This window comes from Melospiza georgiana, chromosome 9, assembly GCF_028018845.1.
Source record: "Melospiza georgiana isolate bMelGeo1 chromosome 9, bMelGeo1.pri, whole genome shotgun sequence".
Lineage (NCBI taxonomy): Eukaryota > Metazoa > Chordata > Aves > Passeriformes > Passerellidae > Melospiza > Melospiza georgiana.
In genome coordinates this window covers 4,309,477-4,324,288 of record NC_080438.1, presented here as the reverse complement: position 1 = coordinate 4,324,288, position 14,812 = coordinate 4,309,477, and the positions used below count along the sequence as shown (strand labels likewise).

The window sequence follows — 14,812 nt, the reverse complement described above, 5'->3', positions numbered from 1 at the left end:
TGCTCACATGGCTTGGCTTGAGGAGCTCAGCGAGGAGCCTGGTCCAGTATCTGTCTGCTGCACTGCTCCAAGGGCAGAGGGAGCCAGCACTGCTCAGGAACTGTGATTGGGCACAGCAGTCCTTGGAAGGTGAGACCTTGCTTACGTTGCAGGACTACTGTCAGAGCAAGAGAGGAGTGCTCCGTTGTCATCCCTGTGGTATTCCCAGTTTCATGCACTGCAATTATACCACCTGCCAAATAATGATGTGGCAAATCTGGGCGGTGTGGCCTCCTCCAATCTGCTCCTTAAAGCTGGGAACATGAGCTGGACTGGAAAGCATGTGCTCTGTGCAGCCTAGGTCATGGTAATCATTTATGACTGTTAGCAGATGTGAAATTTGCAGGTAAAATGCTTCCTACCCAGACATACCAATGGCAGTGCCAGTTCCTCCTGGTCTCTCTGAAAAGAGCAAGGCCAGCGTAGCTGCTGTCCTTTGGTGCAGGGATGAATCAGCAGAGGGTGAATAGCAGGAGGCTGGTACTGCTGTGTTCTCTCTGCAGATGCAAACTACGTGAACACATTCATCACATCCTGAGAATGCACCCCAGATTTGCTTTTGTGCCTCTTGTTATTACAGGCTGCTTGGGCTTGAAAGGTAGAAATCAACGATTTCCGACCAAGCCTGGCTTGTGGAGTCAGCAATTCCCAGCTGCCAGTGGGGCTTTGAGGGGCCATCCTGGTCTTCACAGGTGTCAGAGCCAACGCAGAGTCTGGGAAGCATTTGGGATTCACATCCCCTGCAGGTGTCTCAGCAAAGCTGGCAGGTTTGTGGCACAGGTGCTGCCAAAGGTCTTGTCTGAAGCCATGTCTCAGCTCAGGTGTGACTTGTGCCACCACCAAGGAAAAAGTGCCACCTGGATTGGAATGTCAGGGAGGTGGCAGGTGACACAATTTTCCATCGCTCTCTGAGGGAAGTGAAGCTTTTTATCCACAGAAGGACCACGATTTAAGCAGTGCTGTGCTGCAGATCAAAGAGGACTTCCTTGAGTTCATCATCCTGTGAAGTCTGGAGAAAGGAAAACTGCTGAGCTTCCTCTGCAGCTGGTCTTTCCAAGGTGCTTGCAGGGTGTTGGATGCAGAGCTCTCAGAGCAGGCTCCAAAATGCCAGTGACGGGGTTTGCCATGATTGTATCATGAGTCTTGCATTGGTTGCGTGTTTTCCTTGGAGTCAGTTCCTGGAATCACACAATTAGGTAGGAACGTGTTCTCTAATTTTCAAGGAAGAAAGTCCATTTCAGGATCAACCTGTGGCCCTGAACCTTCACAACTAAAGGGGAATGAGGAGGTCCTGGGTCTGCTCGCCTGGCCATTCAGAACATTTTATAGACAGATTCATGCTTATAAAAATAGACAATCAAAGCCTTTCTCCATTTTCTGAAATGCAGTTTTACCATCACATCAAGGGCTGAGCACATAAAATCCAACCACTCTTTCCTTGTCTCCTCTCTAACCCAGCACAGAGGTGATCTGAGTAGCTTTGTGTCTGAAAATGATCCATTTTAGGTGCACGAAACAAGTTCTGCAGGGCTTAAATTATTTTGGTGAGATTGCGGCCGCCTTTTGAGGTTCTCAGCCTGTTGATGTTGCCCACGCCTCACTGACTTCAAGGAGATTCCTGCTGGGTGTTAGTCTGGGAAAGGAGATTTCAGAGCTTAATGAACTAAAGCCACTGCTCAACTGCTGCACGGAGATTGTGCACAAGAATCTCTGTGGCCATCCCATGGCCCTGCTACAGAGTGAAGCACAACTCTCCCCAAAGTTAAGGATGCTCAGGTAGGCACTGAAGGCTTCTGCTGTGAAAACCAAGCAGGTTCCTAGATGTGCAGTGGGAGCCTAAAGCTGACCTTTTAGGGCTGGCTGGAGCTCCAGCATCACCCAGCCACCACCCAGGTGAGCATCCAGTATCACCCAGCACCTGTGTCCTGGCCTTGCTACCTGCAGGTTCCATTGGCAGCCAGAGAGGACAAAAAGGCAGAGAGCACTGGGAGGGTGTTTCTAAAACCTCGCTGGTTCTTGGCTGCTATTATTTCATCTTGGTTGCTTTCAAATCCAACTTTAAAAAAGAGTTGTTTCAAAGCCTCTGCTTCATCTTTGGCTTCACAGGCCATGCCCTGTGTCAGGGTGTTCTGCAATGAAAATATGTCTCTTCCCAGTGCGAGGTGCAAGAAAAGCCTCATCTCTTGCTTTGCAGCAGCATTCAAAGGAAAAAAAGGATTTTTGGGCAAGTCTGTGCCTGGAAAACTCCACACCCTGCTGCTGAAGGAGGCTATTACCTGGGGAGCCTTGGGGATGGGATGTGCCAGCTGGGCAGCGGGGTCGTGGGTAGCAGCCCAGCTGTTCCCAGGGCAGCAGGAAGCAGGACCATCCCCACCCCAGGGCTCAGAGGATGAGCAATGGCATGGCTCACCTCCAAAAGAGCTGGAGCCCCGGGCTGGGCTGTGGGCTCTTGCCCCTTCACCTTGCTTTTGCATCTAAAAAAAGGATTCAAGGAATTTGGGCTGCCTGGAAGGAAGGGGTGAGCTGGATGGGGAGGATGCTGGCAATTATGCTAGCACTGAGCACCTGTCCTTTGCCTTGATAACCTAATCAAGCTTAAAATAAGGCTTTGACCTAGGGGGAAGATAACGGTGGTGATCTCCCTGAACATGGGGATTTTTGCATTTTAATCACCAGCTGGATGAGGACAAGTCCTGGCAAAGCCTCTCTCTGTCAGTAGTGAGGTACCACCTTTGAGAGCAGCCCTGCACAGGCTGGGCTGTGTCTCTCTGCCTCCTGGTTAGACAGTGAGGCGTGATAATCCCTTAAGGACTTAATTACAGCTGGCAGGGCTGGAGCAAGACATCTTCAGCCCCATTCCCATCAGCCTGGACCCACAGAAGAGGGGTGGGAGCAATCCCCTGGGTTGTGTCTACCACGCTCTGTCCCCCCAGGCCAGCCTGTGTCAGGGAGCCCTGTCGTTTCCTGGAGATGTTCCCGGTGTGGAGCCCCTGCCCTCCACTGCCCCGGCGAGCCCGGGCTCTGGCAGGCTTGTTTTTCTAGCATGGCAAGTCTGCCTGAAATGCCTAGGTGGGGCCCAGCATGGATAATGGCCTTCCTGGGGACAGAGCCAGCAACAAGCCCTCAGCAGCCATGGGCACCCCAATTCCCGGAGGTTCCCTGGCCTCAGGGGCTGGGGAGGGAGCGGAGGGCTGGATTTTGGGGCTGTGTCCACCCTGGCAGTGCCTGGCTCTGCCCCGGGGCACTGAGCAACGGGCACCTTCCGTCTGGGGCTGGGAGCCGGTGACGTGTGTGCGTGCGTGAGCGAGGGCACGGCTTGGCCTGGCCGGGAGGATGGAATCACGGAATCCTGGAACGGCCTGGGCTGGAAAGGATCTTAAAGGACATCTAGCTGTCATCCTGCCGACCCTTCCACTGCCACAGGTTGCTCCAAGTTCCATCCAGCCTGGCCCGGAACATTTCCAGGGATGGGGCATCCTCTGGGCAACCTGTGCCAGGGCCTCACCGCCCTCACAGGGAAGTTTGGTTTTTTCCCCCTAATATCTAATCTAACTCTCAGTTTGAAGACATTCCATTGAAGGGGCCACTGGGGGTAGAAGGCTGCTTTTTTGAGATGTAGAGCTGGATTTTGTGGGTGTCAGAGGATATCCTTGCTGAGTATTGCTGGTAGGTTTGGGGACAGGGCAGGGATGTCTGCAGGCTGCCCATTCCACAGGGTGTCCAGGTGGTGCCCAGTGACGCTGGCTGATGTCAGGGTATCTGACCAGGGCGCTGCCCTCGGGGTGCTCGTGTTGGTGACAAAATGCATTTTGAGGCTGAATCAGCTGCCTTCACCATTGCACCATCACAGATTCATCTAGGTTGGCTGGGCCCAACACCACCCTGCCAACCAGACCGTGTCACTCAGAGCCACGTCCACTCTTTCCTTAAACACCTCCCGGAACCATGACTGCACCACCTCGCTGGGCAGTCCTCGCTTTATCAGAATTGTATCATTTCATGCCATTTGTCCCCTCACGGAAGGATAGCACCGCAGCAAAGGGCGAGGGGGGCAGCGCTGTGCTCCTCGCCATGCTGTGAGGGGGTGCAGGCCTACGCGGGCCGCTGCCGGGGCTGCGGGCGCGCGTTCGTGCCCGCGGCCGCTGTGGGGCTTCCCCGCGCCGGCCCCGCCCCGGCCGCGGCCCCGGTGCCGGCCCCGCCCTGGGGGCGGTGCTACGGGCGGCTCCGGGCGCTAAAGGCGGCTCCGGGCGGTGCCGGCCGGCCTGGCGGGCGATGTGGCGGCGGCGGGCGCGGGCCGGGGGCCGCGGGGGGCCGGCGGCTCTCCCGCCGCTCCTGCTGCTTTTCCTGCTGCTCCGGGTGCCCGCGGCGCAGCCCGGCCGCCTCTACTCGGCCTCTGACCCCCTGGATCTGCTGGGGCCGGAGGCGGAGGGGCGGCTGCTGGGCTCCAGCAGCGCTTGGGCCGTCGAGTTCTTCGCCTCCTGGTGCGGGCACTGCATCCACTTCGCGCCCACATGGCGAGCCCTGGCCCACGACATCCGCGGTGAGTCCCCGGCCGCGCTGGCCCCCCTTCCCCTCATCCCCGCCTGCCCTCCCCATCGGCTCCGCGATCCCCCCGTGCCCTTGACGTTGTTACCCCCCCACCCCTTATCCCTGTCTCTGACCTCTTCCCTCAGCACCCGCTCTCTCTGCCCCGGCACTGTCAAATTCCCCTGCAGCTCTGTTCATCTCAGCACCCCTAAATCGTCCTCCCTGTGTCCCTGCGCAGGGGTCCCGCTTCCCCCAAGACCGGGAGCATCCTGCAGTCCCTCCTGCGTCCTTGCCCGTCCTCCTCCTCCTCCTCTCTGCCCGCGCCCTTAAATCCTCCCTGCATCCCGGGCTCTGCATCCTCGTTCCCGTGAGCATCCCTCCATCCCGTGTCCTTCCCAGCGCCGTCCCTCAATCCGCTCTGCCCTACCCTCTGTCAGCCCCCCCAGATCCCCCCGCGGCCCAGCTCCAGCCTCCCTGGAACGTCAGCCGGGTGGGAAGGCCCTGAGCTCTCCCGGTGTCCAGGTTTCCCCCGCACCATACCCAGGCCTGGCTCAGCAGCATCCCTGCACCCCCTTTGGTAGGGAAAAGCTCGGGATTGGGCTTTGAGGGGTCCCGCTGCCCCCCAGACTTTCCAGCGCCAGCAGAGATAGGGCCGGCAGGTTGCTGGGCGCTGATCCCAGCTGGTTTGTTCCCGGCTTTGACCTTGATGCCCGGCGTGGCCGGTGCCAGCCGCGCCTGGGGACCCGCACACCCCGCTGCTGGGCCCCTCGTCCTGCCGGGACTCATCCTGCCTGCCCCGGCATCCCGGGGCTCTCCCTGTTATTGCACTAATTGATACAGCGCGCTGGCTGCCGCATGAGTCAGGCGGCCGGCCGGGCATCCCGTCCCTCCGAGGGGATGCCGTCCCTCCCTGGGCATGCCGTCAGAGCTCCCCAGCGGGCAGGATGTGAGGAATGGGGTGCGTGCCCGGGCCCCGCGGGGCAATGCCGGCTCTCCTGGCCCCTCTCCAAAAGAGGGCTCCCCCAGGGCTCCCTGCTCCCGAGGCCGAGCGCGGATGGTGTGCCCATGGGGGCGGGGTGGGGAAGCCACCCCCGTGCTGCTCAGCAGCCTCGCTGCCATTCCCACGGGTGGATGTTCGTGGGAGTGGGCTGGACGGACGGGGAGGATGCTGGGGTGACCTGTGGACACCACGTGCAGATGAGTATAGGAACATGCCTGGCTCCCTGTCACCGGCTCTCCTGTGCCACGAGTGCCAGGGCAGTGGGAAGCAGCTCACCTGTCCCGTCAGCTGCGACACGGGACAGTGTTTCCCTGCCTCCAGCATGCTCCTGGCCTAGGGCAGCATGGGCTCCATCTGTGCCAGTGCCATGTCCCTCCCTGTCCCACTCTCAGGACAGGCAAGGTGTCCTATACTATAAATAAGCCATTTCAGAGCTTTATTCTCCATTTTCCTGCTGGTTTCCAGAGGCTGCTGCTTAAAATACCTCCATGCCCCTTTTTGTTCACGTGTTTTACCCCAGGGGCCTGCTGTTCTTCACTGGGGAGTCACAAATAGGGAGTGGATGCAGAGAACCTGGGCAGGCTCTGTGGCAGTGCCCTGGCCTGGCTGCTGGTTTTGTGTTGTTCCCTCTTGGTTATCAGCTATGCCCTTGGTCTGGGGTGAGACAAACTGGAGCCTGTGTTCCTTGCTCTCCCTGAGCTGTGGCTAGCCATCCCTCCCCTTCTCCTGGTGTCCTTTTCCCAGGAGCTGGGGCAGAGGCTGGACAGGCAGAACCAGCCGGGCAGGCAGTGTTGGGTAGAGCCGCCTGTGCTCCGGCACTGGCAGAGCAGGGCGTGCAAAGCCGGCTCCCGCCTCACACGGCTTTCCCTGTGTTCCTGCTGCCTGGAAAGTAGGGCACCACACACCAGCACAGAGCACAGCCCTGGTGTTTGGGCTTGGAAACCATCAGTCACTGTCCTGTGAGGGGCAAGCAGTGCTTTTGGGACAGGAGGATCTCTGCTGGTGGAGATCCCCTTGCGAGGGGCAAGCAGTGGTTCTTGGACAGGAGGATCTCTGCCCCTGGAGATCCCTCCTGTCTCCACAAGCACTCATGAGGAGAACAGTGGTTTTGGGGCCATGGGGGTGCTGAGCTGTGCTGACCTCATCCTCTGTCCCCGCAGAATGGAGGCCTGCAGTGATCCTGGCAGCCATCGACTGCGCCGACGAGGACAACCAGCAAGTGTGCTCCGATTTTGGGATCACCGGCTTCCCCACCATGAAGGTGAGGCAGTGTGTGCTGGGTACTGGCTGGGCTTCACTGTGCTTTGCCTTCTGGGTTGTCCCTGTCTTGCTTAATCAGCTTGACAGGGGTATTGCACCAAAATGCACCCCTTGGGGCTTTGCAGGCTGAAGCTGTTTCACCCTTCCCCAAAACAATGCTGTGTCCTGGCTGCAGCCGGTGCAGCTGCTGAGCGATGGAGCAACGAGGAGGGGGGAAAGCCAAAACGGTGTTTTGTGGTGAAATACAGGGGCTGGATCTCTGCTAGGATGAGGGAGACTCTGAATCCTGAGTTGGAAACACTTAAGAAAGGCTGCTTGAGGGCAGAGCGAGGTTGCAGGCACAGGTTTTGGAGGAGGGCACAGGGAGGCTGCGGGAGGATGGAACTCCTGGGAGCCTCCTGTGCAGGCTGGCAAGGAGCCACCCCTCCTCCTGGGCCTGTGCCCAGCCCTTCAGCTGTGTCAACACAGCTTCTGCAGAGCTTCCCGCTGCAAAAGGAGCCTTGCTCCAACACAAGCAACGAAGCCAAAGCACTCCAGGTGCCACAACCAGCATTTAAACCAGGATTGCCTTGAGATGGAATGGGCAGGGATGAGGGTTTTATCAGACATGCCTTCAGTCCCAGCTTACAGGCTCAGCTCCAGGTGGGGTCAGATCTAGGGTTTTTCAGACAGGTTGGCTTGGCCCCAGCCCTGCCCTGGGGTCTCACTGAGTGCCCCCTGCCCTGGGACACCGATGGAAACATCTCCTGGGGCAGGGACATTGTGCTGATGTGGCTGTGCCAAGATGTCACTTGCTTCACGTCCCGTGTCCCTGCCGAGCACCTTTTGCAAACAGTCCCAGCTCCCAGCCCAGCCTGCAAAGCAAACACCTGGCTGATGCAACCTGGTGTTGCTGCTCTGGCTCTGCCCTGGGTGCTGAGCCACTGTGGGAGGCCAGGAGTGGAAAAACTCTCTTTTTCCTACCTTATCAGAGCTCTGGAGCAGGGAGACTGGTTTGCAGGACTGGGAAAGTTCCAGCTGCCTCCCTGGGATCCCTGGAGACACCTGCTCCACTGCCTGCCAGTGCTCAGCCCTTGGCTGGACATGGCTCCCAGCCCATGCCTGCATCCCTCCCATCTGGAGGATGCCCCAAAAGATGGGGACATGGCTGGGAGCTTCCTCTGTGCTGGCTCATGTCAGTTAGCATGCTGTGGGGAAACTGGGGCAGAGCTGGGAGCCTCATCCTGCTGGGTTGCACTGCCTCCTCTCCCACTCCAAACACTCACTCCAGTTTCCCCTTGTGTTTTTTTCCCTTTTCAGTTCTTCAGAGCTTTTAGCAAGAAGCCAGAGGATGGGATAAGGATTACTAGTGAGTATTCAGAGCCATGGGATTTTCTATCCTGGCGTGAATGGCCCTGCTGCCCACACCTCCCATACACTGCAATATCAGGGAGCTCTGGGGGGCAGCTCCAGGCAGCTTCCCTGGGCTCAACCCCTGGGATTGGCTTCCCCAGGGCTGACCCCTTGGTGTCCTGTCCCCCTGCAGATCCCAGTGCCACTGTGGAGGACCTGCGCCACGCCATCATCACCAACCTTGAGCAGAGCCAGGATGCCTGGCCACCCGCCTGTCCTCCGCTGGAGCCAGCAAGGTAGGGGCAGCAGGGGGCCAGGGTGGCCTCTGTCCCATGGGGAGCAGGTTTCTGGGGAAATCCTGAACCCCGGATGAGCAAGGAGCAGCTACTGCATCACCCAGATCCCAGGGAGATGCCCTGGCCAGTGTTGAGCTGTGTCCATGGCCCAGACAAGATGGGCCATGTTGTTGCATCTCCTAATGAACCTGCTCATCAGACTTAGAGCAAGTAATTCCTGGGCCCCAAGGTCTTTGGGACATGGCAGTGTCATACCATGCTGAGTGAGGCTGTGTTAGAAGCTCTTTCCTGTCCTGAAAAAGGGTTTTCTTGATTCTGTACAATTTTGTTGGTATCTGAGTTGTCCTTGCTGGATGCAAGCAGTTGCTGCATTGTCCTGAGAGGGAGCCTTTGGATTTCCCAGAGCAGTGGTCGAGCCAGGCACCTGCCTCAGGTACTCTGGTTCCTCTGTGTCATAGAAAAAACAAACCAGCCCTGGTTCAAGTTCATTGCTGATTTTTTTTCCCTGGGTGAGCCTATACAGCTCCCTCCTGCCTGCCCTGCCTGTGCTTTGTTTTCTACCTCCTTGGCTAAGCCCAGCGGGTTTTCTCAAAGCCTGTGAACCAGAGCAGAAAACTAGGCTGGAAACTTCAGCAGGAGTTGCCTGCTCAGTGGGGCTGATCCTGCAGCAGCATTCCCTGCCAAATCCCAGTGAGCAAGGCTGGAGCTCCTTGTGAGGGGGAGGGCAGAGCATCCTGCTGATGCTGGGGCACCTGCTGCCGTCCTCCTGTCTCCTGCAGCGCCGAGGAGGTTCGCACCTTCTTCCAGAGGAACAAGGACCAGTACCTGGCACTCATCTTTGAGAAGAGCAACTCCTTCGTGGGCAGAGAGGTGGGTACAGCTCCATTTATCCCCCACTTCTCTTGGAGCCTGTGTGCCTGCTGCCTGATAACTCCTGGGTGCCTGTGGCAGGGCAGCTCTCTCCAGGAAGCCTCCCTGCCCAGCTTGCACGCAGCTTAGCCAGTGCCAGATGTTACACAGGGCACTGGACAGCTCTGCTGTCTCCCTGGTGGGGCTGGGCATTCCCTCTGCCCCCCTCATCTGACCCTGGGGCTTGCAGGTGGCCCTGGACATGCTGCAGTACGAGAACATTGCAGTGAGGAGGGTGCTGAGCAGCGAGGAGGAGCTCGTGCAGAAGTTTGGTGTCACCTCCTTCCCCTCTGGATACCTGCTCCTCCGCAATGGCTCCTTCTCCCGCCTGCCTGTGTGAGTGTGGGGCACGGCGGGGTGGCTCTGGGGGTGCTGCTGTGGTGCCAGCCTTGTGCCCCATCTCTCTGTGCACCTCTGTACTTGTGGGAAGGTGCATTAGGAACGGGACTGGCTGGTGGGAGGTTGCTGGTGGGCACTGAACTGCACTGCCAGCCCCGGCTGGAGCTGGAACATGGGAAAATCCTTGTGACTGAGCCATTCCCTTCCCACATCTGCCTGGAGGTGGCATGAAAAGGCTGCCTGGGGCTCAGCTCTGCTCTAGGATGTAAGTCTGCCCACTGCTGGGGCAGATGGAGAGTATGGAGCACCCCATGCTCCCTCCCCAGGCCTGAACTACCCACTTGGCCAAGCCTTCATCTCCTTGGGGCCAGGTTTGGGAGGGACGAGGGACTTAGCGCTTCTCCCTCCTGGCAGGCACATCGAGGCGCGCTCCTTCTACACCTACTACCTGCGCACGCTCACGGGCATCACCCGCGGCTCCTACAAGCTGAACGCCACGGCCAGCAGCCTCAACGACAGCGACCGTGTGTCACATCCCCTGCGAGCCGACCGGTCAGAGCCTGCCTCCCCCTGCTGGGCAACCCGGGCCGGGCGGGCGAGGGGCTGGCGCTGGGAAAAGCCCTGGGGTTTGTGAGCATTAGCTCCGTGGCTGATGGAGCCTCGTGTGCTGCCCTCCCCAGCTCCAAGCTGTACATGGCCGACCTGGAGTCGGCGCTGCACTACTCGCTGCGGGTGGAGGCCGCCCGGCCCTCCTCGCTGTCGGGAGCACAGCTGGCTGCCTTCAAGTGCTACGTGGCCACGCTGGTGAAGGTGAGGAGCTCTGGGTGTTGGGGGGGAACTGCCTGTGCCTCCATTTGTGTGTCTGTGACGTGCAAACAGTGCAGGCCACCGTGCCCCAGCACTCACTAGGTAGTGGAGCGTGGCAGTCTGGTGTGGGCCCTGTGTCCTGGTGCTCAGTGTGTCCCATGGCAATCCTCATCCTTGTGGATCTCCAAACTCAGCCCAGAGTCCCAGAGGGAGCTAAGAGTGTTTCAAACAAGGTGGGTGTTTCCAGCTTTGGCAGTGGGATCATCACCTGCAGGAGGTGTTGAGGCAGGAGGTCTTTTCAGAAGAGAGGCTGTCACCTGCTGGGCTGTCAGAGATGGTCACAGGGGTTTGTTGCTCTGATCTGGATGCTCAGCTCCAGGAGCCAGTCTCTGCAGGCTGCTTTGATAATAGTCCAGGAAAGGAACTCCCACTCTGAGTCAGGCTCCAGACAAGTCTAATTTAAGGTCTCCTTTTTTCTTCTATGTTGGGCCTGGCACAGCTGAAGTGACTGAGAGCTTTGAGCCAGCACAAGCAGGGCAGTTTAATTTCCTGCTGTGAACGAGTCCTGCTGCATTTGGCTGGTTCCTCCACTGATGCTGCAGGAGCCCTGTCTCCATCCCAATCCCTGTCACAGCCCAGGCTGCTTGGCAGACTGGGGCCATGCCCTCCTTCTTTGCTCCCTCCTTTGTCACCCAGGGTCTCAGGCTCAGTTTGGACCTTGCATGGCCCTCACTGATGTGCAGGACACCCCACATCTGCTGTCCCCCAGGAAAGAGCTCCAGACACGTGCCTTAAGCCCTCAGAGCTTCATGTGGTTCCTCTGCTTGCCCTCACTCCTTCTCCCTTCAATGTGAACTACAGAAATAGGGAAATAAATCCCCGTGACACCAGCTCCCTGCCCATGGGTACAAGAGTGCTGGGGAGCAGCAATGGTTTTATTTGATCCATTTTTAGTTCTTCCTGCCAAGCTTTCCCTCGATGAGCTGCAGCAGTGGGTGGTGGGTGCTGGTGCTTCCCTGGGGACGCTGAGCCAGCACTGCCATTGCCCTGCTCATCCACAGGACGGAGCAGCAGCCCCAGGATTGCAGCCCTGGGCTCAGCCTGGGGGAGCTCAGCCAGCAGGTCCCAGCCTTAACCCTTGCACTCCCAACAGGTATTAAAGGAAAGGAAATGGGGAAAAATGGTTCCTGAGGCAGGGAATCACACAGCAAAGCCTTGTGTGCAAGGAGTCAGGGGGCACTGTGTTTGCAGCACAACTGCCAGGTCACAGATAACTCCCCTGCAAATTTGAGTATTTTCATGTGATTCCCCACGAGCCTGGGAGGAAGAACAGCTCAGACTCAGCAAACTCCTCCTTCTTTTCACTTCTCCTTTGCTTCTGTTGTGTGCTGGTGTCCCCTCCTCCCCACAGGTCAGTCAGTCTGTCTGTCTGTCGGTGGCACAGGCTGCCAGGCTGCTCCTCTCCCAGCAGTGGTTTTACAGTGCAGCTGCTAATCAGCTTGGCCAGACTTATGGACAGAGTGGCTTTTTGCCTCCCTCACTTGGGGCTTGGAGCCTGAGCATCCACACAGGGGCCTTGCCACCCCTATGGGGATGGGGGGACAAGCTGCAGCCCCCAGCCCCTCAGAGATAGGCACCAAAACCTTGCCAGGACCAGCAGAGAGGATGCTGGTGCTGCCCTGTTGCTCCCAGGATGAAATCTGTGTTGTCTCAGCCCTGTCCCCCCTCTGCAGTACTTCCCAGGGCGCCCCTGCGTGCAGACCTACCTGCAGACTCTGGATGCCTGGCTGAGGAACTGGACAGAGCCCGAGCTGCCCCGCACAGTTCTGAAGGAGGCCATGAAGAATAACAGAGATGTAAGATGCCCATGGGAACCCCCAGCCCCTGCTCTCCTCACCCCTGCCCCTTGCCCCCCAGCTGGCACTGCCTGCCAGCCCCATCACACCGTGTCCATCTGTCCTCCAGGCCTCCCACCCCTCGGTGCTCCCCACCAACGTGACCTGGGTGGGCTGCCAGGGCAGTGAGCGCCACTTCCGTGGCTACCCCTGTGGGCTCTGGACCATCTTCCACCTGCTGACTGTGCAGGCTGCCCAGAACGGCCCTGACAAAGGTACTGCAGTCCCTGGGGATCAGGGGCTCAGGGAGGGAGTGTCCAGCTGAACTCTGGCACGGGCAGGGATGCTGCCTGTGGACAAAGGCTTGTTTCACCTGCTTCATCTCATCCAGGGGCAGTTTCCATGGGGGGACAAGACACAGAATTGGGATGTGGGGTTGCTACCTTAGCTGTGGGACTGTGGTGGTGGCACAGAGGGGTCCAGGCTCACCCCTGTGCTCTGCTCCCCCAGAGTTACCCCTGGAGGTGCTGAGCACCATGCGCTGCTACGTCCGGCACTTCTTCGGCTGCCAGGAGTGTGCCGAGCACTTTGAGGCCATGGCAGCCCAGTCCATGGACAGGGTGGCCAGCAGGGAGGAGGCCATCCTCTGGCTCTGGTCACACCACAACGAGGTCAACGCTCGCCTGGCAGGTAAGGGAGGCTGCCACCAGGGGAGCTGAGCTGGAGGAGCATCCCTTCCCTCCTCCTGCATGGATCTAGCAAATGGCTGTGGGGTGTATCGGTGGGGACATCCCGTTGTTATTGTCCCCCATCCCAGGGGACAGCAGCTGGTCATGCAGCATCAGATGGCCCCAGAGATTCAGTTGGATCTTACATGCTCCTTACAGGGAGCTTCTCAAAGCTGCTGTTTGCCCTTGGAGGACCTCTCCTCCCGAGGAGGCTCCTCTGAATGTCCCCATCCCCAGCTGCTGGATCCTCCGGGGTGTTGATACAGGGGGAGGGTGCATCATGTGTCCTGTCTAACCTCCGCTCCCTGCAGGAGGTGACACGGAGGACCCCAAGTTCCCCAAGCTGCAGTGGCCTCCACCGGACCTGTGTCCCCAGTGCCACAAGGAGGAGCGGGGGGTCCACGCCTGGGAGGAGCCGGCCGTGGTCACCTTCCTCAAGGCACACTTCTCCCCGACCAACATCTACATGGACTACGCCGAGCCCGACCCCATCCCCGCGGCCAGGGAGGGGACCGGCGCCAGGCTGGGCACGGAGGGCTCGCGGGAGGAGCGGGGCAGAGGAGAGGAGGAGGAGAAGGAGGCCGAGGGAGAGCCGAGAGCGCCGGGGCACCCGGGCTCCCCCGAGCCGCGGCGCCCCAGCATCGTGCGGCTGAGCCCCAAGCTGCGCGACGGGAGCGAGGACATCGTGGACCTGGATTCCTTCAGCGAGCAGCACTTCAAGAGCCAGGCGCTGCGAGCGGCCGCGGGCCGGCGCCGCCGCATCAGCAAGCGGGACACCATGGCCCTGCCCGCGGGCAGGGAGCGCCGCCGCGCCCCCGGCGTCCTGCTCCGGGACCGCGAGGAGGAGGAGGAGGCTGCGGAGGGCCTGCGCAGGAGCCCCTGGCTGCGGGTGCTGGGATTGGGCTTCTCCCGCCTGGACATCAGCCTGTGCGTGGCCCTGTACTTCCTCTCCTCCATGTGCCTGCTGGGCATGTACACCTTCTTCCGCCTGCGCACCCGCGCCCGGAAAGGCCGCCCTGGCTTCCCCATGGCCTGAGAGGGGCTGGGGGCTTCCTAGGCTGGGTGAGCTGCTGAGGCAGGACAGCCCTGGGACAGCGATTTGTGCCACAGCGGGCAGGGCTCTGGCACGGCCCCCTCAGGAGCTGTCCTGCTAAGGCCTCACCCGGTGTAAGGGGTGCAAGGCTCTTTTTGGGAGGAAGGAGGTGTCAGAGCATCCCCTTCCCAGTCATTGTGCCATGTTTTTGGGCGTGTGGGAGCTGGGACATGAACGGTGGTTTGTGTTCTGGCACCCAGCTGCCCTCAGGCGCTCCCTGGCACTGGGCTGGTTTCACACTGGGAGCCCAGTCCTGTGCTGGAGAGCAGCCCATCGGGGTCCAACCACTAGTGGGGCCTGGAGGGTGCAGGTTTAGCCCCCCCAAAAAGGGGACACTGCTGGGTGGGGGCAGCAGTCATGGGTTCAGATGCATTTTGTGTCCCCTCTCTTTGAGATGTGGCCCGAGGCCTCCCCATCTTTGCTCGCCCCCTCCCCACGCTGTTGTTCGTTCTCTGCTTGTCTTAGTGGAATAAATTATTTTTGCCGATGCCTGCCCTGCCCTGCTGTGTCGGCTGGTCCCTGCCACGTGGGTGTGCTGGACTACCCCGCCCCATTCCTGGTGTCCCTGCTGCTCCTGCCTCCTCCCCACCCTGGGAAGAGCACTTGCTTTAAAAATCCTTTCAATATTTTTCATTACCATTGTATGT

The 14,812-nt window shown here is 59.3% G+C and overlaps 1 protein-coding gene across 1 annotated transcript; it reads left to right on the top strand.

The window, feature by feature from the left end:
* The first annotated feature begins 4,311 nt into the window (after positions 1–4,311).
* On the top strand, positions 4,312–14,652 carry QSOX1 (quiescin sulfhydryl oxidase 1). Its single transcript, XM_058030010.1, has 12 exons — positions 4,312–4,579; positions 6,727–6,827; positions 8,126–8,174; positions 8,352–8,454; positions 9,234–9,324; positions 9,554–9,699; positions 10,117–10,254; positions 10,383–10,512; positions 12,243–12,365; positions 12,475–12,619; positions 12,855–13,034; positions 13,384–14,652. The coding sequence occupies exons 1-12, from the start codon at positions 4,312–4,314 to the stop codon at positions 14,106–14,108; spliced, it is 2,199 nt and encodes a 732-aa protein (XP_057885993.1). The 3' UTR covers positions 14,109–14,652.
* The last annotated feature ends 160 nt before the right edge of the window (positions 14,653–14,812 follow it).